General features: G+C 58.3%; 1 protein-coding gene across 5 annotated transcripts in view; it reads left to right on the top strand.

The window, feature by feature from the left end:
* The first annotated feature begins 1,062 nt into the window (after nucleotides 1-1,062).
* CNPY1 (canopy FGF signaling regulator 1) overlaps nucleotides 1,063-23,714 on the top strand; it is a 46,922-nt gene continuing 24,270 nt past the window's right edge. For all 5 annotated transcript variants that reach the window (XM_019424895.2, XM_053898699.1, XM_053898698.1 and 2 more), the window contains exons 1-2: nucleotides 1,063-2,177; nucleotides 6,607-6,719. In XM_019424895.2, the coding sequence (XP_019280440.1) occupies nucleotides 6,621-6,719 (99 nt within the window). In that variant the 5' untranslated portion in view covers nucleotides 1,063-2,177; nucleotides 6,607-6,620. The remainder of the gene's footprint in view (nucleotides 2,178-6,606; nucleotides 6,720-23,714) is intronic.

Genomic DNA, 23,714 nt, shown 5'->3' with positions numbered 1-23,714 from the left:
ACCAAACAGGAATGCCGTGTCACCACCACAGAAGAAAGAAGAACGGAAATCCCACTGATCACCAGCAGTCCCACTGATCTACCTCCTACAGAGCTCTCGCAGTCGTCCACCTCTCAGCGTCTCCTCTGTGCTTACTGTGATTCCAGCCACAGTCGTCCCTTGCTGGGACTGGTGCAGTAGCCTATCAGCTGGCTCACCTGCACCCACCCTGGTCCCCTCCGCCTCTTCTAACGACAGGCTGAATCGTTTCCGGAAGACACCAATCACATCAAGCCACACCTTAATGATACCGCAGGGGTTCCACGTGGCTGAGGACAAAGACATACTTCCTCACCTCTGCCCGCAAGGGTCTGCCTGGTCCCTGCCCACCCCGGCAGCCTGATCAGGCGCCGTCGTCCTCTGAAACACTAGGACTCAGGCCTCGGGCCACCGTTTTTTATCGTTCTTCAAATTCACCTTACGCTCTTCCACTGTGGTGCTGTGGTGTAGACACCCCCTCTCCCGAGGACCAGCTCCCTCCACTCTTCCTCGGGCAGGTGTATCCTCACCCCCGCAGGCCTTCCTCCTCCCTCTGTCAGGGACGCCTGACGGGGGCCACTGCACCGTGTCACCGCCCCACACCGGAGGCCTGGACGTGACCCGACTATGCCCACAGGCACGAGTGGCTCCCTGCCTTCGGCTGGCCTCACGCGTGGTCCCCCTCCCGCGGCGGCTCCTCCTGGGGGCCAGGATGGCTCCCTCACCGTCTGGGGTGGGGCCCATGCTTCGATTCCATTCCCGGGAGGCCTCTCCTTGTTCCCAGACCGCAAAAGTGAAAACTGCGAGGCCCCCGGAATTTCTACGGAAGCTCCACCTTGTGCGGGTCCCCCCAACTCGGGGCAGAATGTGGTGGGCGTGTCCTCTTCTCCCGCCCCCTCCCCGCCGGTCTCGGGGCACGGCTGCGCTCCTGTCTCCCGGACCTCGTCGTGGGGACCGTGGCCGTGGCCGTGGCAGGGACGTGGCTCTTCCTCCTTCTGTGTCCTCCCCCGTCCTCCCTCCTTCCCCTCTGCACCCTGACCCAGCGCCTGGAAGACAGTCAGGACACAAGTGTTTTGTTGAGCGATGGCTCCGGGTTAACTGGAAAAGGCAGCTGTGTTGCAAAGGAAGATAATTTTTGAGCCCACGTGATGCATCATTTAGATAACTAGAGCACCTGATGTGCACAGATAGGAGAGCGGAGAAAATCACGGTACATCTACCTGATGGGGTACGAAGCAAACATTTAAAAAGTCATCACAACGCAGCAAGTGGAGATAATGCTTAAGGCATAATATTGAACGAGAAGCAATGAGAAAAAGAGAACATCTTCTTATGATAATGTGTCCCCATCGCCCAAACACATCCCCCCCAGCTCACCTCCTCCTAGAGGTGGACGCTGGGCCTCCCCGGGACGGGCCCCTCTCTGTCCAAGCCTGGCCCGTCCCTGTGTGTCCTCGGGGCGTCTCTCTGAGGCCCAGACTCAGCACGTCCTGGTTTGTTCAGGCCTCGTCCCAGCTTCTGGCGGTGGCTGGGGACTGTTGGCTTACAGACCCTGCATCTGTCCTCCCAGGTGCCCTCCCCATGTCTGTCTCTGCGTCTCTCCTCTTATAAAGACACCAGTCGCATTGGGTTAAGCCCCATCTTTTCTTATCAAGAAAAATTTTAATGTTTATTCATTTTTGAGAGACAGAGAGAGCCAGAGTGCCAGCAGAGGAGGGGCAGTAGAGAGGGAGGCACAGATTCGGAAGCAGGCTCCAGGCTCCGAGCTGTCAGCACAGAGCCGGATGTGGGTTTCAAACTCATGAACTGGGAGATCATGACCTGAGCTGAGGTCTGACGCTTAACTGACTGAGCCACGCAGGCGCCCCGGATTAAGGCCCCATCGTAACGTGATCGTCCGCAGAGACCCTGTCTCGAGTTCCGTCACATTCACAGATCCCGGGTGTCGGCTGTGGACCGGCCCTCTTGGAGCCACGATCGCACCAGATGGTGAGGAGCAGGGGAGGAGGACCCAGGAAGGAGGTGCGTGGCCAGGCCCCAGGTCGCTGTTTCTACGTGGGTTTGGCCGGGCTGGTGTCTCCTCCGCTCCCGAGTGGGACTGTCCAACACTCCACCACCCTCTGGAGGTCTTGGGCCCACAGCGCTGCGGACAGACTCAGGTATCAGCCACTCTGCTCGTAGGAAAACGAGTGTTGCTTCGTCGGCGGGGTGGGGGGTGGTGCTCCTTTCTCCCCGACGTGTCCTCCCCGCCGTGGGGAGCAGCGGGCAGGGCTTCGTCTCCCCCTAAAGGCGTCGGGCTCCACTAAGCGGACCCGGGCGCCCCGGGCGGTCTTTGAGTGGCCGTTGTGTGGTCACAGGTGCTTGTCAAAGAGGCAGGCCACACCCCCAGCAGCGACCAAGAGCCTGTGACCGGGGCCTGCGGCTCGGCCCCTTCCAAGGTGGGTCTGGGGTTCCCCGGCACGTGCGGCTGAGGGACGGGCTGCCTGGCCCGGCCTCCCTCACTCGCCCTGCCTGCTCGAGGCGTCTGCATGTTGTGTCCGCACGTCCCCGGCTCCTTCTCACATCAGTGCTGCTCACGGACCCCCAGTCAGGTGTGGGTTCCTTCCAGGGCCTGGTCTGTGACCTCTCCCTCTCTGCTCCTTCCTGGTACCTTGTGCTTGTCCTTGAAGACAGCAGGTGCCCGAACACCGGTTGACCCATGAGTCTCCAGGGCACGTGCAGAGCAGGGCCGGGCAGAGAGCGGCCGCATCCAGGCGGCTCTCCGGCTACCTGTGCCACGTGGCTCACTAACTGCAGGGCTGGGAAGGTGTGAGGCGATTCCAGAAGGCTCCGGCACCTGAGCTCCTCCGGGATAGGCTGAATCTGCCGTGACATCCACCACCACCTCCTTGCCATTGCCAAATCTCACTCCGACAGAGAGAGCGAGAGAGAGAGAGAGAGAGAGAGAGAGAGGAAGGACGGGAGAAGGGAGGAGGCAGACAGACGGAAGAGGCTGGCGGGCCCAGCGGGGAGGAGGGCTCGCCCTCTGGCAGGCAACGTGACCCGCCAACCCCCCCATGAGGCTCACTCCTGCCGCCTGCTCTAATAAACCCAAAACTCCAGTGACTTAAGTGAAGATTTCAGATTAACATTTAAATTAACACCGGACTGGAAATCTGGAGGCCCAGGTCGCTGATGTGACTCTGTTAACTTGTTCTGTGACCTGGGGCAGAAATCTAAAATGATCTTTTCTCATTGAGCCGCCCCTCCATGGGGAGGCCCCCCCTCCCTCCCAGCCTGTCCTAGAAGCTAGAGCCTTCCGTGTCTGGGGGGGGCGGTCACCTCTGACCCTGAGATGCTCTGCTCGACCAGTGGGTGTGGCCCCTCCCACCGCACCCCCCACCCTGGGGTCAAGGGGGCAGAGATGCAGGAGACACGGGCCTTCCTGACACCAGGGGCCTGGCCATCAGCTCAGCCCCTCCAGGGGTCTGTCCTCAGGAGACATCCTTTACATGGCTGTCTCGGTGGCCCCGAATCTTGGGCACTGAGTGGAAGGGAACAGGTGTTAACATATGACCGATGGCCCCGGGGGTGGGGGGCAGGCACACCCCATACCCGCCACATCCAGCCTTGTGGGCTCTCGAGAGCCAAAGCCACCTTTGATCAGGCTGGACTCTGAAACCTGGGCCTGTGACACAGAGCAGAGAGACCTCAAGGATCCCAGGTGGGTCACCAGGTCAAGGTGGGATTCTGGGAATCAGGACTCTTCCAGAGGGTGGGCGAAGGGGCCTTGCAGGTGCCTGACGCCTTATCCCAGGTTGAAGGAATAAGCATAAATCGGGCTGGCGTGTGACCGTCTTCCCCGATTCCTGCCCAGGAAGCACAAGCTTACGTTCGCCTGGGATTTGGCAAACTCAAACTAGTGACTGAGCACTCTCCCAGGGGATGGGGAATCGCTGTGCGGGTTGGCGGGGGACCAGCCCCTGCGGCCGCTCACCTGCGGTATCTGTGGGCTGCCTGGTCCCCGTGGCCTGGCCCAGCTCATCGGGGCCCCCGTGGTGGGAAAGGGAGGGGACGACCCCAGGGCCAAGGGCAAGCGCCAGCTCTCTCTTCAGGAAGGAAGGTCATGGAACACAACTTCTAGAGCCACCCGGGGCCGTACAGGTTCCGGAAAGGACGCGTGTGTTGTCTGAGGCTCCGCGTTCTTTCTCCGGGTGGGGGGAGACCCGCCGGGGGAGGCAGAAAGCGCTGAGCGGGCGGCCTAGGCAGGGACCCACACACCTTCCATGCCCCGCTGGTGACGGCCTTGGGGCTGTTTTGTTGGGGGAAAATTATGCCCGGAGACTGAGACGCTCTTTGCTAGTCATCTGTTTAATACAGGTTCATGGCGGGCATTATAATTTATAATAATACTCTTTCACAAGCCAGTAGCAAAGCAGATAATGTCTCCTAATAAGCCAATGACGAAATAACGCACGCTGAACCAACGATAGATGAATTCCACGATCGTTCCGGGGAAAGCGGGAGGAAGGCCGTCAAGTCCAGGTTCAGCCGAGGTGCACTTTGCTACCGGTTGTTTCTGGGGAGTGTGAGTCCTTGCGGCCAAAGCGGGGTGCCAGCCACCCGCGTAGGTCCCTCGCTGCCGGGGCGTGTAGCTGGGAGGAGGGGGCAGGCTGGGCTGTTCCGGAGGGCGTTTCTCCAGGGGCCACGGCACACCGTGCACCAGTACCCACGAGCAGGAGCCCCTCCACGGCCGGGCCGGGCCTCCCTCCCCCCGAGCCCGCTGCACGGTTTGACCCCACCGCCGACCAAGAGCGGCCTGGCCACACGGGCACAGGTGTCCAGGACCTCCGGGAGAGCTGTGCAGATCGGCCAGGAGCAGACTCGCCAGGCCGGACACGCTTCCCGAGTCCTCTCAGATTCTTTGCAGTTTCCAGAGACCTCGTGGTGACGGCCCCTCCCTGTGCTCATGTTGACAAGCCCTCCTCAGCCCATCGGTTTTGAGGACGTCCCCCTGACAGCCTCCCCAGTGTCCGCGACTCCTTTCTTAGATCAAAACAGCCATCAAAACAAGTTATGCAAAACGGGTTCAAGCCACCAACAGTTTGCCCCCAAACGAGCTGGCAAAACACTTTGAAATCCCCGCCATGAGGCGCGTGTGGTCCCAGGGACCCAGGAGGACTGTTGCGGTCACGGGCTGTGCGCGTGGGAACACAGCTCGGTCCGCGCCAGGAGGGCGGCGAGCCCCCGCAGCGTCGGTGTGGGTCACCATCGGGACTTTGGCCTTTGTCATCGTCATCGGGCCGCCTGGGCCCTGGGCCATCCCGGTCCCGTGTGCAATCAGGACGCGGTGCTGGAACCGGGTCGGGTCTACGGTGCCAGAATTCACCTCGTGGGCAGGTAAAGGCAGTGCTGTTCCCACGGGGAGACTCGGAAATACTTGAGTCAGACAGAGGCTGCTTATGCCTCGTCCGAATGGGGGAGCTTTGTCTCCATCACGCCTTCACATCCCTCGGCCACGGCTGGGCGGAGACGGCACGTCCAAAATTGCTTTCTGCTGAGCAAATGAGGCTGGTGTTGGAGGCATCGCTTCATTTACTTGTTACTGGTGAGAATTCTCAGCTGCTGAGGCAGTGCCTGGAAAGAAGGGACCGAACCCGCCGTATAGCCCGTAAGAGGTACGGGTCAGAGGCTCCCTGCGATTTCAAATCCAGCAAAAGTGTGTCATTTGGGAGCAGGGCCCAGTTTGGGGCCAACCTTTCCCGTCAGGCGGGGGGTCCCTGAGTGTAATGAATGCGACCCAGGGAGGCTTGGGGAGTCCCTGACAGACTAGGAGCAGCTGTGTCTTTATTCCTTAAAAAAGCATATTTTAGGGGCACCTGAGAGGCTCGATCCGTTGAGCGTCCGACTTCGACTCAGGTCAAGATCTTGCAGTTTGTGGGATTGAGCCCCGCATCGGGCTCTGTGCTGATGGCTCAGAGCCTGGAGCTGCTTCGGATTCTGTCTCTCTCTCTCTGCCCCCCCCCCTGCTCCCTCCCTCTCTCTCTCTCTCTCTCTCAAGAATAACACACATTAAACATTTTTAAATATGCTTTCTTATTTTTTTATTAAATTTTTTTATGTTTATATATTCTTGAGAGAGAGAGAGAGAGTGCACACGCACACACACAAGTGGGGGAGGGGCAGAGAGGGAGGGGGACACAGAATCCGAAGCGGGCTCCAGGCTCCGAGCCATCAGCACAGAGCCCGATGCGGGGCTCCAACCCATGAACTGCAAGATTATGACCTGAACCGAAGTCAGATGCTTAACCGACTGAGCCACCCAGGCGCCCCCCAAAATGCATATTTTAAATGAATAAGTAAACCATACATGGTTTTAAAAACCACAGAGTACAAAGGGCCATACAAAGAAAATCAGTCTCGGTTGGTTCTGCGTTCCATCTCAGTCTCAGAAAAGCTGCACACCTGTGCTTGTGGATGGAAAGTCGGGGGACGAGAGTCCCTCCCTGTTGACGGGGACGCCCTGGCTGAGGGTCGAGCTAGCGAACGGCTCCAAGTGGCCTTACCCTGCGCCTTCCGGAGATAACAGACTCTTCGTATCTTGTCTAGCATGCAGGGCCCTGATGGACGAGGTGGAGTATGACGTCACCAAGGCTCGGCAGAAGACGACCAAGGTGGGCTCCTTCCGAATAAATCCTGACGGGACGCAGGAGAGGAGAAAGGTAGCGGAAAAGAAATTATGTGCCAGTGTATAATTGCGGATATGGGCAATTACCAACCATTTATCCAAACAGCAGTTGGTCTTAATCTTGTAACCTTCCTCTTGTTCAGGGTATCAGCTCTAAATTGCTTCTGAGTCCTGGGGGATCCAAAGTAATCTTTAAGCTTGAAATTGAAGTCTCTCTCCCAGCACCTAAATTTTGTGTCTTGCCAAGTCAGAAGACATTTCGGCACTATTGTTCATCAGGATAAAAATAGCGTTTCCATGGTTCTTGGGCGAGGCCAGCGGGGGGCCCAGAGCGGCTGGGGGCGGGGGGGGCTGCCTCGAGCCCCCCTAACGGGAGCACCCTCCCCCAGACTCCACCCACCCCCACCCCGAGACCTACAGGTTTCTACTCACAGGGGGAATGTGAGACCCGTCTCCTGGACAGACGGGGGCTCCTGTCTGAGGGGAGAAGGATGCTGTTCCCCCACAGAGACCCCCTAGAGAGAGGCCGGCCCGAACCCTTGGGTGTGATGGGTGGGGCCGCCGGGAGCCGGGCTCCTGTCTCCTCCCCCGCCCGGCACCGAGGTCCTAACGTTCCCAACACGCCAGCCGACAGTGATGTCATCCTAAGCGAGACAGAACTGGAGAAGCTGTTCCCTGACGTGGCCTAAGTCGCTCAGAGCTGAAGGGAGGCCGCTTTGGGGCTTCTCGCCGCTTGGCCAGTGCACTGCACCCTGTCTTAGAACAAATCATCGAGGTGGGCTGTTTGCTTTTTCCACCTCTTTCTGGGGTTTTGTGCCCATCAAAGAGGGAGGAGGCCGGGGCCGGGTCCAGCCGAGGACTTCACGGGGGGCTGCGCTGTGTGGACACGACAGCCTTTACGGGGGCCGAAGCGTGATGTTCACCTCCGTCAGGAGCCCGTGCGCCTGCTGGCGAAGGGAGCGGGGGGCGGGGGGGCTCCGGTGCGCCGCGTCTTGAGGCCACAGACAAGGACAGGCCCTGAGGTCTCGCTGTTCGCGTCGTGCCAGCGGAAGGACCGTGCTTACCCGCATCACGGGCACATCCGTGCGGCTCCTTTGCCGGCGGTGGTCGCCGCGTATCCCCAGGTGCCCCCGGCCCCACGCAGTCCCGGCGGCCTGTCGAGGAGCGGCCCTGGGCTCCTGGCACCAGCCGGAGAGGGGTTCCACAGCCAGGCAGGGCCGGGCACAGGCCAACACGGTCAAAAATAACCAGGTGTTAGTATCATACGAGGTTACAATGCGGGTTACCTGTCGGGCGCCTGCCCAGGACGAAGGAAGACCTCTCTCTTCACAGGGTAACAGGCCAAAGGTTACAGGAGACACCAGAGGGTCGCGGAAGGAGGGAATGAGGCCGGTGCGCAGAGCCTGGGGTCCCGTGGTGGATGGAGGGCCGCACGGGGGCTCGCCAGGGCACCCGCGGGCCCTCCCGCCTCCTGGCTCTCACCCAGGCCTGGCTTAGAGGCCCTGGGCCCTCTGGACAGGGGCCCGTGTTTACCTGGAGAAAATGGGCCTCCTCTCCCCTCCTCCTCTTGCCAGAGGATATCCCACTTTGAGTCCGTCGACTTGAAATAACTTTTTCGACGTTTGCCACAAACCGTCAGTCCGCAGAGCGATTTGAAAGCCACCGTCCTGCGCATCTGTAACCTCAGAGTCCCGGCTACGAGGAGCGGGTGCGCCCTGGGTCTCAGGCTGGAGCAGGGCTCCCCCGCGGGCATGTGGGCCGGTCTGTGGGGCGGCCAGAAGGCTGCTCTTTAAAGCCCCGCGTTTTGGAACCGTGTGGTTTTCAGCTCTGGGGTGCGGGTCGGTTTTCCCACCTCTGGCCAGCTCGCAGCAGAATAACCCCAAAGCCCTCATCGTTTCGGGAGCCCTGCCACCTTCCCCAGGAAGCTACCGGGGCCTGCGAAAACTCTCCCCTGCGGTGATCCAAAACCCCGTGGCGTTGTTTTCTTGGGCCGGCCGGCTGCCCGCCACACTGGAAATGCAGGGGGGCGTCACGGCAGGAAGTCAGGCCCTTCCAATGCCCGTCTTGGACGGGGGCCAGGCGGCTCTCGCCTGGTGTGGATCCAGAGGCATTTCTCTCCCCTTCTGCCGCGAGCCTGCAGGATGTGCGGGCTCAGCTTGGCGTTGGGCAAAGAACAAAAGCAGTGCCTGGCAGGACGCTGAAGGAGGAGGTTTGGACCAGCCGCCCTGGCGGGGCGAGGCCTCAGACGCCGGGGCCTTTCCTGGGTCTCAGGGACGCGGCTGGCCCGAGGGACGAGACCACTCACCTTCCTGCGTCTTTCTGCTTTTTCCTTCCCCTTTGCATTCCGTTTCTCCGAGGATAAAAGGAAACACGAATCTGCGAGCTGAGGGAGCCGACACCCCAAGGTCCTTGGAAAGCCTCCCCTTCCTCAGAGGGAGGGTGGGGGCGCCCCCCGAGAGAGCCCATGTTCGGAGGGGGGCGGGGTGAAGCGACCCGAGGTGGCCTTGCACAGTGTGGTTGAGAGACACAGGGCTCCTCACTGTGAATCGGGGCCCGCAGCGGGGCGGGCGTGGGGAGGGTGGCGTGGACGGGGGGCCTGCTCGGGACCAGTTCTCAGTTGGTGAGAAGACCCGAGGGGGTTCCTGGTGCACGTTCTGCCCCCAGAGGACGGCCGGGGAGAAAGCTGCCCTGTGCAGGGCTGCAGATGGCCCCTGCCCCCACGTGCCCGCCGGCCCCCCTCCGCCCGCCGGCCCCACCTCGTCTGGTGGCCACGCCATCTCCCTGGCCCTCTCCGGCTCTGACCCGGCTTTGCTTTGAGTCCTGGTTTCAGTCTTTCGTCCCCCGACTCTGTGCGCACGGGAGCAAAAGAGGCTGCCGACCCCCGGGGTCACCGGCTAGCTAACACCACCGGCTCCCAGACATGACGGCCCATGTGGCCACCGGCAAGATGCCGGGCGGTGGGGACGCTGGGAGAGCTGTCCCTCGGAGGACTGGGCGGGACTCAGGTGGGGTTGGGGGCAGGGTTAGGGTACTGGAGGGGGGGGGCCGTAGCTGGTGAGACACCCCCGTTTCTCCGGGGCTCCAGCCGACTTCCAGTGAGACCTGCTCTCTGCCCGGCAGTTGTTTCCAGCTGAGCAAGAAAGGAATCGACTCCCGGGGGGCAACCCCCGGAACCGGGTTTTAAGTACTCCTTGGTACCTTCAGAGTACTTGTGAAGTATGCTCAGCGCGAAGGTCCCCGGCGGAATCAGGCCCCAGCTACTCCCGGAGAGCACAGCTTATCGGCCGCCCCTCCTTCCACAGCTCTGCCCCCTCCCCTCCCCTGCCTCGGGAGCCTCCCGGATGAAAACCCGACCGCCCGGGGGCTGAAAGGCCCCCTCCGGGGACATGAAGGGTTTCTGAGAGCGCCTCCTCTGTGTCCTGCTCACAGATGTGAGCGTGGACGAGCGGGGGGTCCTGGAGGGACATGAGAGCCGCCAACGGCTCCCTACCCCAGCACGGGTGGGCAGAGGCCCCCGTTTGTCGGAGTTGTGACCGGCCCGGCCTCCCAACACTTGCTGCCCGGACTCGGTGGGCCCCCGACCCGACCTGAGCCTGCTGGGCTGAGCGGGCTGCCAGAGATTGACATGTGGGGCGGGGGTTTGAAGACGTAAGTCTCCTGGGCTTTGATGACATCATCCTCGAGGTCGCTCGGAGGCCTCCAGTGTTACCGATTTTAGGGACGGCCTATAAAAGCAGACGGTGCAGCGGGGGCGCCTGGGTGGCTCGGTCGGTCGAGCGTCCGACTTCGGCTCAGGTCACGATCTTGCGGTCTGTGGGTTCGAGCCCCGCGTCGGGCTCTGTGCCGACGGCTCGGAGCCTGCAGCCTGCTTCGGGTTCTGGGTCTCCCTCTCCCTCTGCCCCCTTCTCACTCACTCTTTCTCTCAAAAATGGACAAATAAGCTTTAAAAAACACTCTGAAAAACAGATGGAGTGAGTCCCGGTGCCGGACCGACCCCAGAGATTTGGTGGCTTTGCTGGAAACAGTCTCCTTTCTCGTTTTCTGAACGAACAAGTTCGGTTCGCGCACAGCGGCGTTTTGCCTCGGGCTGTCTAATGAGCCGGACGTGCTTGTCTTCCTGTCGCCGGCCGCGTCTCTGCAGCGGAGCGGGAGGGGGGGCTGGGGGAGGCACGCTCTGGGGGCCCAGGGCCCCGGCCGGTGACCGCCGAGGAAGCCTCCTGCTGGCTGCACTCGAGGGGACCGTCGCCGCCTGATACTTCCCCGGGCTTGTGACAGAGCCGTGTCTGTGCACGTCAGCCTCTAGGTCACCTCGTGGTTTTGTGACGGTCGTAGTAACCCACGGTGAGCGGGACAGCACGACACCGTCTGGAGGCGGCTGTTGTACGATCGCTTCGTAACCATGTGTTCATCCTCTCCTGAAAAGCCAACCGCGGGCCTCCCAGAAGGGGCCGTGAATGAACTTGTGCTCTCGTGACGGGGACCCGGAGTCTGGGAGCTGGGAGCGGGGGGGTGAGGGCTTACTCTTGCTTCTACAGATCGAAACCCCGAACTCGGTGCGCGGGACCCAGGACCCACTTCTCTGTGCAGTAGGTGAAGGCGGGAGCACGAAGGTCCCCTTTGCCGTGACTGAGACCGCGAAACTTGGAAAGTTCGAAGAGAGTAGATCTCATCGATCAAAGATGACGATGATTTAGACCAGGACGTAAAGCCTCTTTCGTTACATTCTTTTAACAGCTCTGCAAAGTAAATAAGGCCACTTTAATTAGCTCCCTTTCCTTTTTTTTTTTTTTTCCCAAGTAATCTCTAAGCCCCATGTGGGGCTCGAACTCACAACCATGAGATAGAGTTGCACGCTCTACCGACTGAGCCTGCCAGGCACCCTTAATTAGCCTCATTTTAGAAATACAGAAGATGATGGGCTCCCGGGAAGCTCAGTGGGTGAAGCGTCCGACTTGGGCTCAGGTCACGATCTCCCGGTCCGTGAGTTCGAGCCCCGCGTCGGGCTCTGTGCTCTGACCGCTCGGAGCCTGGAGCTGCTTCGGATTCTGTGTCTCCCTCTCTCTCTGCCCCTCCCCCTGCTCATGCTCTGTCTCTCGCTCTTTCTCAAAAATAAATAAACATTAAAACTTAAAACAAAAATACAGAAGACGAGGCTCAGAAAGCTTTAGTGACTCACTGTTTTGGCAAATCGGGATTAATTTCATTTAATTGCTGATAAGTCCGTTTAGACAGAGCCGCATCATTTGCTATCGATAGAGCTACCCCATGCTGTTACATACTGTATAGCACCAGGTTCCTGCGGCATTTTGAAGTTGTGCAGTGCACAACCTGTACAACTGTATGGGGGCCCTGTTTGCTAACAAGGTGAGAGGCGTGGCCTTTGTAATAGGCCAGCTAGGAAGCAGAGGGGAAATTCAGTCCCTCCATACTTTTCAGAGTGTAGTCTGTCACAAATAGGTGTAGTGGGGTGAAACCAGCATGTAAAAATATACATAAAATATCAGAGTGCATCTTATGGCAAAGGAAACTGTTATCTCATGACACCATGTAATGAGCTGAAATGCAAAAAGTGGGTCATGTCCAAAAAGCTAAAAGCCACCATAGCAGATGGCTGTTCTCAGCATGGGACAGTAGCCTAAAGGTATTTCATTTGGGAAGATTATTAATACCCAAACAGAGAGCTGTAATAATTCCTGCCTCCCTCTACAGAAGCAGCCAGAACTTCTCTGAGACCAGATATCAGGGCAGAAATGGCTGGCAGTTTGGTGGTCTGTACCTTCTCGAGGCCGGGGACCCAGGGCCCCACGGGGGGACGGATGTCTTCCTGGCCCCAGCGGCCCCAGTGGCCCGAGTCTGGCCCGCTGCTACTGCCGTCTCAGGAGCTGTGCTCTGACGCTGTGGCCTCCCAAGGTCAGGACGCCGGATGCAAGTTCAGCCCTGCTGAACGTGGTGGAGACGAGACAAAGAGTGCTTACCCGGAAGGAGTTAGACCCTAGCCACTGTGAACACCGCGTGTGACAGCAACAAGACACGAATTTGGTCTTTGCCTTCCCTTCCTGCCACAGAGCTTCTGAAACCCTTGTGATATCCTGAGTGATAGGGACGAGAGTGTATGCTGGTGAGGTGACCCTTGGGGTCGACCCTTCAACCCCACCCGGACCTCTGGGGAGGGCGGGGGCTGGAGACAGAGCTCAATCTCCAACAGCCAATGATTTAATCGATCATACGCCTACGTAATGAATCGTCCATCGCGGCGTTCGGAGCAGAGAAAGGGAAAGTTTTTTTTTTTTCTTTTTTTCTTTTAACGTTTTTTATTTATTTTTGAGACAGAGAGAGACAGAGCATGAACAGGGGAGGGTCAGCGAGAGGGAGACACAGAATCTGAAACAGGCTCCAGGCTCTGAGCTGTCAGCACAGAGCCCGACGCGGGGCTCGAACTCACGGACCGCGAGATCATGACCTGAGCCGAAGTTGGCCGCCCAACCAACTGAGCCACCCAGGCGCCCCAAGAAGGGGAAAGTTTTGTATTACGTTCCTTTTTTAACCCGTGGGAAACTTGTCCAGAAGCCCCACCCCCATCCCCGGAACACTTGTCTCCTGGGTCGTGGTCAGGAGAGCCCCAAACACCTGCTGGTGATCTCCCTCGCTGGAGACCCGAACTCGGGGTCTGCTGGGGGTGCCTGCTTGAGCATAGGCGGAAACAGGAGTGGGGGCTGTCGGCGGGAGGGGGCAGGGGGGTTCCTGAGGGCCGGGGACTGAGGAGACAGGCAGAAGCCAGAGCCCCCCTTTGGCGAGGCACGGGTGGGGGCCAGCCCTGCGCTCTGCCTTGCATTCCCGGGTCAGCAAGAGAGGGAAACGGTGTGGGGTTGGAGTGCCAGGCTGGCAACCATGCCTAGGAAGCAGGAATTGGGGGGAGGGGTCACCCTAAGTTGGTCTGCGGACATTGTCAGCCCACAGACAACATTTTAATAAGTATGTTACTGGGGCGTCTGGGTGGCTCAGTCGGTGAAGCGTCCGACTTCAGCTCAGGTCATGATCTCCCGGTCTGTGGGTTCGAGCCCCACGTCGGGCTCTGTGCTGACAGCTCGGAGCCTGGAGCCTGCTTCGGATCCTGTGTCTCCCTCTCTGCCCCTCCCCCGCTCATGCTCTGTCTCTCTCTGTCTCAGAAATAAATAAAAACATTTAAAAAAATAAGTAGGTTACTTTGATAACAATCACGAATAAAATTATGTTCCCAGGAAGCTGTAAATCAGCAACAGTAAAAAAAAAAAAAAAAAAGAGTCAGAAAGATGTTTTCCAGTTTTTAACTGCAAAAAAGAGGTTATTAGCCAGGGTATAGGATGACCCTGCGTGTACATGCGCTTGTTCTGGGGGGAGCAGGGGGGTTGTCCCAGAATACACATCACAGTGGCAGGCATGGTTATCTTTGGTATTACTGGGTCTTTCTTCTCCGTTTGCTTATCTTTTAAATGTTTTCCATAATGAACACATTATCGCTGTAATTTTTTGCGAAGTGTGGGTTTTTTTGGTTTTTTTTTTTTTGAGAAATCAAAAGAATTCCATGTCATTTCAAGAACTCCAATGCTAAAACGTAGCGTTGTTCTCAGGGAGTTGGAAAGCCACACAGGAACACGTGATTTGCCTTTTTACAAAATTCCTGACAAAGAGCTACAGCGAGGCCTTCTCCCGATTTGTTCAGTCTCCGTTCCTGGTGGTCATACTGGTCCTTCGTCACCGTCAGTAACGCAGTCGGCACACGCTTGTCCTTCAGACATTTTGAGAGGACCGGGAGGACGGGGTGGGGCTGGGGTGGCTTTCAGCACGTCTCTGATGTGTCGCTGTCTTGTCTCCATGGCCCTCGCGGCCCGAGAACTTCCCCCGGGGGACAGGTTGGTCTGGTCCCTCGTCTGCAAGGAAATGAACAGGTATTTGTGTGTTCGGTACGAAATAACGCTGACTGGTTTACTTACACTCTTCATTCCTCTTCCTCTCGAGGAAGAATAAGAATGAATTCTATGGGGCGCCTGGGTGGCTCAGTCGGTTAAGCATCCGACTTCGGCTCGGGTCATGATCTCACAGTTCGTGAGTTCGAGCCCCACATCGGGCTCTGTGCCGATGGCTCGGAGCCTGGAGCCCGTTTTGGATTCTGTGTCTCCCTCTCTCTCTGCCCCTCCCCTGCTCACACCATGTCTCTGTCTCTCAAAAATAAACATTAAAAAAACTTTTTTTTTTTTAAAAAAGAAAGAATGAATTCTAGTCCTCAAGACCATAACACTTGGGGTTCTGTGCACCTTGGAGAAAAATTTTGGGACTTTTATCGTGCATCATCTTTTATTTTACTTCTTTATTTTTTTTTTTTAAAGAGAAACGCTACCCCTCAAGATTTCATTTATTTACTGTATTTATTTACTTTTGAGAGACAGAGTATGAGCAGGGGAGGGGCAGAGAGAGAGGGAGACACAGAATCCGAAGCGGGCTCCAGGCTCCGAGCCTGTCAGCGCAGGGCCCGACGCGGGGCTCCGACCCACGAACCGCGAGATCGTGACCTGAGCCGAAATCAAGAGTCGGACGCTTAACCGACCGAGCCCTCCGGGCGACCCCAGGAAGGAATTTAATACAGGCTTTTAGATGCGTCCACACAGCACACCCAGACCCCCAGGGAGCTGCCCCCTCTGCTGCCCACAGGAGAAGGGAGAGCGAGAGGCCGCGGCCGGGAGCAGCCGCATTAAATGCCAGACTCTGGTTAGCTGTCACCGAGGGCCCAGCAAGTGACTGTGGCAGCTGTGACCTTGCCCCCAGGACATGTCTGCTGGGTCAGCTCCCACAAAAGGAAGCAGCGGAAGTCCTGGCCCCTGCCCGGTCCTACCGCAGACACCCTCGTCCTGCTCCAGACCCGTGCGGGGTGCTGGGAACCGCTTTGGGAAAACCCGAGGGCGCGGACACCCCGACCGGAGGATGACGGCAGAAGACGAGTCCCCGTCTTCCGGCCACGTGGGAGGACATCCAGCGGGCCCCAGAAAGAGCCCCAGCTGCTCAGAGGGCTGTGCTGTGTGGCGCCCCCTGCAGGGTGGTGGGAGGCGGTCTGTCTGGGAGGGAGCCAGTCGGCGCCCGGACTCAGGTGTGCGCTCCGTGCATCCGAGTCCGTTTATGTCCAGTAACATGCTGTCATCTTACCCGGGTGGGCTCCGGGCAGCCTCAGATTCCTTCTTGGGCCCAGTGTATTTCCGTCATTTTGCCCCTGTGTCCCTTCTGCCTCTCCCCAGCCTTGGGACGCCTCCCCAGGGCTCCCGCTGTGCCGTCCGGGCGGGCTCCGCTCTGGCAGAGGCACGGACAGAAGGGTGTGGCCTGAGACTCTCGCCCTTGGCCCCGCAGCGCTGGCCTCCCCGGAGGCAGGGGCAGCAGGGTTGGGGGAGCAGGGGACAGTGGAGAGAAGGCTCGCCTTGGTATCCCCACAACGCGGGTGTGCCCGGATGTCCGCACACTGTTCACGCGCAACAGCAGGGGCCCTGGGGGTGTGGAATCTGAACTCGGGTGCTTGGGGACGGCCCCTTGTTTGGGGGGGAGGAGCCTCCCCCACCTGGCGCCACACCCCCCACCTCCTCTTCTGCAGCGGCTCAGCCCGGGGGTGGTTCCCTCATCAGCCGGTCCCCCCCCCCGCCCCCCAGCCGGCTTAGCTCAGGAGGATCTTCCTGACCCGGAACCGCCCGCCTCCTCCGACATCAGCCTCTCTCGCCCCCATCGTCCGCGGAAAGGTGACCCAGTCCACCTCCCCTTGCCCGCCAGACCCTGCGGCGAAGCCTCCAGGTCCTTAGCCCTGCTTTTGTGGCTCAAAGGGGTGCCCTCCTCTCCGCGCGTGGCCGGGAGGGCATCTGGGCCTGCAGGGCCCAAGGCTGGGGTGCCTCCCCCCCGTCCAACCTCACGCAGCCCCTCCTCGCCCCTGCCTCTGAATTGTCCGGGACCGTCCGGGGCTGCCTCTGGGTCAGCGCGATGGGCCACCACCCCAGAGTGGAACCGCCCCTGCCACCAAATCTCGTCCGGGGAGGCCGGAGTGAGAATGCAGCCCTGGGGGACAGGAGCAGGCGTCTGCGGGCTCCGTGTGTGCACGTGTGTGTGCGTGTATGCACACAACACAGGCACCTTAGCCGGAGGTCGCCTATCACAGAGCAGAGAGCGTGAGCCTCGGGAAGGTAGGAGCTGCGGGGGCGGGGGCAGGCCCGGCTGGGACCCCAGGGGGACTGCTTGCGGCCCTGGGGTCGGGGGAGGGCACATCTCTCCTGCAGGACCGCGTGCCCCGGCGTGGGGGCGCCACTGCTCTTCCCGGAGGGGCCAGCAGGGGGACCCTTCCCCAGGCCTTCCCCACCCGGCCACTGCCTTCCCGGCCCCAAACCGGTCTTCCTGTGCTGGGCGTGCGCGGGTGGGATTCAGGCGTGATGGCACCTCTCCCGGTCCGGGTTTCCAACGGCCCAGGAGGCCTGTCGCGGGGGCAACCCGATGCGGGGGGTGGGTGCTCCTTCTGGGGGCTGTTAGCTGGGTCGCCCGCAGCCTCCGCCCCATCACTCAGGCATAAACTTAAAACTAAAGTGAACCCGAACACTGAGCTGCCTTGAGAACCTTCCGGGAAGTGACACAGACGTTCTCGGTCCCCCGTCCCGCTCGGACTAATCCGCCCGGGCGGGGAGTGAACACAGAGCAGCTGTGGCCTCAGTGAGGCCCTGACTTGCCGCATTCCGGCCGGTCCGCTTGTCCCACCTGCCTGGTGCGGACGGGCCGCAGGCTGAGATCAGAAGTCGGCGCAGCTCTGTCCGGGGTGCGGTGGCCGGGGGGGTGACGCGTTGCGGTGGGAAACCCCGCGTCTGCAGTTACTTATCTGCACGTGGCGTTGGAAGATTCCAGTCACCGCGTGCGTGTTAGCTCCGTCTGGTTTATCCTCCGCTCCTCCAGCGGCAGTGGAAGCCCCCCCCCACCCCCCCCGACCCTCCCGGGCCCCGTGACACGTCCTGCTCACTTACCTGGAGGTGAGCAAGTCTGAACGGGTATCCGTTTGAGATCATTTGGTTGTTATTGAGCGAGAAAGAAGTTAGCATATTTTGTTCTCTGATGACGCAAGCAGCATTTTTTTAAAGAATCTTTTTTTTTTTTTTAAGTTTACTTATTTATTCTGAGAGAGGCAGAGACAGCATGAGTTGGGGAGGGGCAGAGAGAGAGAGGGAGGGACACAATCCCAAGCAGGCTGCACGCTGTCAGCACAGAACCTGACACAGGGCTCGAACCTACGAACTGTGATGTCATGACCTGAGCGGAAATCAAGAGTCGGACGCTCGACCGATTGAGCCACGCAGGCGTCCCGCAAGCAGTATTTGAGGGGATGAATTCTCGTATCGGGCTTGCAAGCTGAACTTTGTTAGCAATGTTCCCCAGGGGCTGGAGATGCCCGTGGGCAGGAGGAGGCACACAGAGGCCTGTGGCCAGGCTGGGAGGTCCTCCGTCGGCACGACTTTCCGTGTTTGCGATATGGCATCTTCTCATAAAGGCATAGTGGGAGTTTTTCATGCAAATTCTTCTCTCTTGGGTTTAATTTAAGAAAAAATTTTCCGAAAGAAAGAAAGAGAGAAAGAAACAGAGAGAGGAGAGAGAGAGAGAAAGAAAGAGAGAAAGAAAGAAAGAGAGAGAAAGAGTAAGAAAGGAAGGAAGGAAGGAAGGAAGGAAGGAAGGAAGGAAGGAAGGAAGAAGGAAAATTCCAGCAACATTTTTAGGAGGAGTTAGTAGGTAACATAAAATAAAGCAATGGTTTATAAAAGTGTCCTGTTTCCAAAATGGTGAAGGAGGGTTCTCCGAGAATCGTTTCAAAAGACAAAGACCCTGGGAAAGAAGCAGCCTCGGGACCGTCCACAGACACATCTCTTCTGCAATAACTTCCATTGTTAACTAATGGGCTTGAAAAATCAGGCTGAACTTTCAGAACCAATTTTTTTTTCCTCTCTGAATTTCAGTATCACTTTTGCTTATGGAGTCTCCTACTAGCCATCGAGGTAAGTGAGCTATTTATTATCCTGGGCTGCTGTTTGCACATATTCTGTTCTATTCTCTTCTGTCATCTGGAATGCAAGCCGACTTGGCTGTCACACTTGAACAGGATTGTGCAGTGAGAGGACAATTTACCGCGAGGAGGAGACCCCTTTCCGCTGAGGTCCTTTCTAATGCTTCTGGACATCCTGGATTGATGATGCTCAGGGGCTCAGGGCTCAGCCCTCTAGGGAACTGACAAGGCGAAATCCCCTTCTCTGTTTCTGAGGCATTTCCCTGGAACTCTGTCCCTTTGGCTGTCACCACTCACCCTGACGTCCTGTCTGGGGTTTCCTGTTGCTGGATTGTGTGAAGCTGAAATTAGCCAGAGCTCCCCAAGGCTCGGCTGAGCAGCTCTTTGGAAACAGAAATACCAATAAGGAATTATCCCATCTCTGAGTGCAGGCTGTGTGTCATCTGGCAAAGAAGTGCCCGAATGCTAACCTGCAGAGGGAGAGGGTGAGCCGGGCAGGATGAACCCAGTAAAAGTAAGGGGTGACCAGCAGAAGGCTGTGGGAGGCTGTAGGAGGCCACGCAGAAGGCTGCAGAAGGCTGTGGAAGGCTGTAGAAAGCTAAGGAAGGCCCTGCAGAAGGTTGTCAAAGGCTGCAGAAAGCCATGTGGAAGGCTGAGGAAGGCAGAGGAAGGCCACGGAAGGCTGCAGAAGGTGGAGGAAAGCTGGGGAAGTTGTGGAAGGCTGTGTGAAAGGCCAAGTGGGAGGCAGTGGAAGGCTGAGGATGGCTGTGGAAGGCAGTGGAAGGCTGAGAAAGGCCGTGGAAGGCAGTGGAAGCCTGAGGACGGCTGTGGAAGGCTGTGGAAGGCTGAGGAAGGCCGTGGAAGACCGTGGAAGGCTGTGGAAGGCTGTAAAAAGCTGAGGAAGGCCGTGGAAGGCTGAAGGAAGGCCGTGGAAGGCTGTGGAAAGCTGAGGAAGGCCATGGAAGGCTGAAGGAAGGCCGTGGAAGGCTGAGAAAGGCCGTGGAAGGCTGTGGAAGGCTGAGGAAGGCCATGGAAGGCCGTGGAAGGCCGTGGAAGGCTGTGGAAGGCTGAGAAAGGCCATGGAAGGCTGTGTAAGGCTGAGGAAGGCCGTGGAAGGCTGTGGAAGGCTGAGGAAGGCCGTGAAAGGCTGAGAAAGGCCGTGGAATGTAGTGGAAGGCTGAGGAAGGCCGTGAAAGGCTGAGAAAGGCCGTGGAATGTAGTGGAAGGCTGAGGAAGGCCGTGGAAGGCTGTGGAAGGCTGAGGAAGGCCGTGGAAGGCTGTGGAAGGCTGAGGAAGACCGAGGAAGGCCGAGGAAGGCTGAGGAAGGCCATGGAAGGCTGTGGAAGGCTGAGGAAGGCCGTGGAAGGCGTTGGAAGGCTGAGAAAGGCTGTGAAAAGCAGTGGAAGGCTGAGGAAGGCCGTGGAATGCAGTGGAAGGCTCTCTCTCTGCCCCTCCCCCACTCACACTCTGTCTCCCTCCCTCTCTCTCTCTCACAAAAGTTTTTGAATAGGATCTCTACAGATGTTTCTAGTTAAGAGGAGGTCATCCCGGATTAAGGGAAGCCCTGTTCCAATGATCACAGCCCTTCCCAGAAGGCCAGCAGAGACACACAGAGGGGAGGTGGCCATGCAAAGACTGAGGCGGAGATCGGAGAGGCCAGGGTCGCCAAGGATGCGGGGGACACCAGCAGCTGGAACCAGGCCCGGAAGGACCCTCCCTGGAGGCTTCAGGGGGAGCGAGGCCCTGCCGATACCTCGAGGTCACACCCCGGCCTCCCGAACTGCCAGAGAGCACGTTTCTGCCGTTCGGAGCCACAGTGTGGACACGAGCCAGGTGGGAGCCCGGCCCCGGGGAAGCGAGCGGGTCCCGCGGGGGGAGAAAGATCGGAGGGTCCCGCACATGCAGCCCCCACAATGTGGAAAACAGAACCGCGAGCCAGCAATCGTGCGTGGAAGGTTCCCTGTCAACGGTTGTCTTTCTCGTTTCTCTGGGGCATCCGGGGACCCGCCCCTCGGGCCTCAGTCATCCCCCCCATCCGGCGTGTTCCCTGCGGTGTCCACAGCCCCTCTGGTGGCCTCCCAGGCCGCCCAGCCCAGTGCTCACCGCTGGCCCAGTGCTTTCCTTACAGGTGCAGGGTCTGGGTCCACAGCCCGGTCTCTAACCACAGCGGACCTCAAAGACCAAGACGTCACGGGTTTGGAGAGAAATGGGAGCCCGGGCTGCCCTGTGGAAGGAGTTAGACAAGCTCCCCTTCATTGGAGTTTGGCTCTAGACGAGGGACCGCTGTGGCTTGTACCGCCCGGCGCCATGAGGGGGCTCCACTCCATGTGCCCGACGTGAACATCCCTTCTCTCCGGTGCCAACGTGACCCGCACGGTGGTGACAGCGGCCCATCCCTCCAGCAGAGGTTAACGTGGGACGGAGAAGGGAAGGTGACCTGTGACCGGAAGGGCCGCCATGCCCAGCTGCCGGAGACCTGGCCGGCCTGGCTCAGGGACCAGCCCGTCCTCCCTGCCGTCCCGCCGGTAAGAGGCACGGAAAGCCGTGGAGGGAGGCGTTGGTGTGGACACAGCTCCAATGGAGAGAGTTTAAATTTTATATGAACAGGGTCTTATTTTCCAGCCCATTGTTTAAGTCAAGTGCAGAAATAATTAGGCTCTTTGGGCCCCTTCTCAAGTCTTGGTCTGTGAACTTTCTGGAAACACCAGAGGGAGAGAGCCTCTCCAGCCACGTTGAATTATTTGACCGTGTGGAGGGGGCTGCCTGGAGAGCTCTGCTCTCCCTTCTGTACGAAAACGTAGAGTTAAGAGTCATCTCTAATATTGCGGAGGCCAGTAGATTTCGCTGATAAGATCTATCTAGTCAGCTCTCAAGCTGTCCCCATGTTTCGGGGAAGGCGTCGCATTTTGAGTGAAGGGGTCAGTGATGCCACCCAGGGGCTGGGTCTCTGTGGGCTCCCGGGGTCCCGCAAGCAGTGCGCCGACTGTGGGCTGGGGCTCCTGCTGGGCGATGAGCGGCCCCAGGCAGGAGGCGGTCAGAGTAGGGACGCTTGTGTCTGATGCCCCCACTTTGGGTTTTCTAAGTTCTTTTCGTCAAAAACGTTACAGTATGAAAGTAACACATGGTGATTTTAGCTGGAGGGATACAGGAGCTTTTGAAATCCACCCTTCCCAGCGACTCAGATGATCAGCGGTAGGAGACCAGCCCCCAGCTTTCTCCACACGCACTCAAACTCTCGCGAACGTCCACACGTTCAGTATTTTTTGGTTTTGCTTGTCATTATAAATTAATAGCCTCTCTCTATTCCTCTGAAGAATGTGGAAATGTGAAATAAACCTAAGTGTTCAGTCTAGACTCCACGCTCTCGACTGGAGTGTGCAACCCCATGCATATGTTGAAGCCCTAACCCCCCATGTGGCCACACTGGGCACGGGTCGCTCATAAGGAGGTGATTCGGGTTAAATGAGGCCGTGAGGGTGGGGCCCCACTCGGGTAGGACTGGGATCCTCGTGAGCAGAGAAGGAGGCATCTGTCTCTGTGCCGCGTGTGAGGACAGAGGGGGATGTGGCCGCCACAAGCCAGCAGGAGGGCTCTCGCCGGGAACGGAACCTTCTGGCAGTGCGATCTTGGACTCCAGCCTCCAGAAGTGTGAGGGATACACTCCTGATGCCTAAGCCCCCCGGACGGTGCTATTTGTTATGGCCGCCAGAGCGGACGAGGACACCCCCCACTGTCAACCAACGGACAGAGATCCAACCCGTCTCTGTCCGTGTCTGCACCCTGGTGACCGCCCCAGCGACGGACGGACGGGCTGTGTCCAGTGTGTTATCACAACCCATCAGGGCTTCAGCAAGCCCCCTGGACGGTACGTCCTGGTGTCGAATTGCTTTCCAGAGCACAGACCCCCGGAAGCGCGGGGCTCAGAGGACGTGTGCATTTTCTTTGGAACTGGTGTTGCCAGATTGTTTTCCCCAAAGGCTGTTGCGTTTTAGATCCTCACCAGCTTTCTTGCCTTGCGGCCGGCATTGGATCATATCATTCTTCGATGTTTGGTAATCTCGTAAGTGAAAGAGGGTTATTTCATTGCCTGTTTCTTTAATGTTTATTTACTTATTTTGAGAGCGAGCGAGCACAGTGGAGGAGGGGCAGAGAGAGAGGGAGACACAGAATCAGAAGCAGGCTCCAGGCTCTGAGCCGTCAGCCCAGAGCCCGACGCGGGGCTCGAACCCACGAACCGCGAGATCATGACCTGAGCCGAGGTCGGACACTTAGCCGGCTGAGCCCCGCCAGGCGCCCGGGATGCTATCTCATTCTTGTCCTCATTTCCCTTTCATGGGCTCCAAGTGAAAGAAGCATATTTTCGCAAGGGCACCGTTCACTTAGATTTCCCGTGTTTCCAGTTGTTTATTTGTGTCCTTACCCATTTTCTGTTGGCTCGTCCCTCGTGTCGTTGTTATTTGACAATCCAGCAGACGGGGACACTGTGCCTCGCCGGCCACACAGGAGTCTCCACGCGTGGTTTGTCAGTGGCCTCGCCCCCTTCGGTGCCTGGAAGGTCTTTGTTCTCGATGGCTGTGGGTTTCTCGTCCTGTTCAGGGACGCCTCCCTCCTCTTTGTCATACTGACGGCTTTCTGAATTTTCCCCCAAGAGCTTGTGCTTTGGTGTGTGGACATGGCATCCATATGGAACGTGGTTTTGGATACGGCGTGAGGTACGGTCCGGCTCCTCTCCTTCCGGTGACATGTGTCAGCCCTCGCTACTAAGGAAACCACACCCCTCCTCACTGAATCAGGGTGACGCGTCGTCAGCTTTTTATGAAGAGGAGTTCGTTAGAAACTGAAATACAGATACTCCTAAATACACATTCCTAACATCGGATGTATTTTTGTAGCTTTTTCAGAGCATTTGCTGATTTCTACATTTTATTCTAGTTATGTGTATGCCGTAATACATCTCTGTCCTGAACTACGTCTTTTTCTGGCACCGCCCCC

The sequence above is a fragment of the Panthera pardus genome, unplaced genomic scaffold (genome assembly GCF_024362965.1).
Source record: "Panthera pardus isolate Hobbes unplaced genomic scaffold, ASM2436296v1 HiC_scaffold_9, whole genome shotgun sequence".
Taxonomy (NCBI): domain Eukaryota; kingdom Metazoa; phylum Chordata; class Mammalia; order Carnivora; family Felidae; genus Panthera; species Panthera pardus.
The sequence above is the reverse complement of the archived record's forward strand: the minus strand, read 5'-3'. Positions and strand labels throughout refer to the sequence as shown.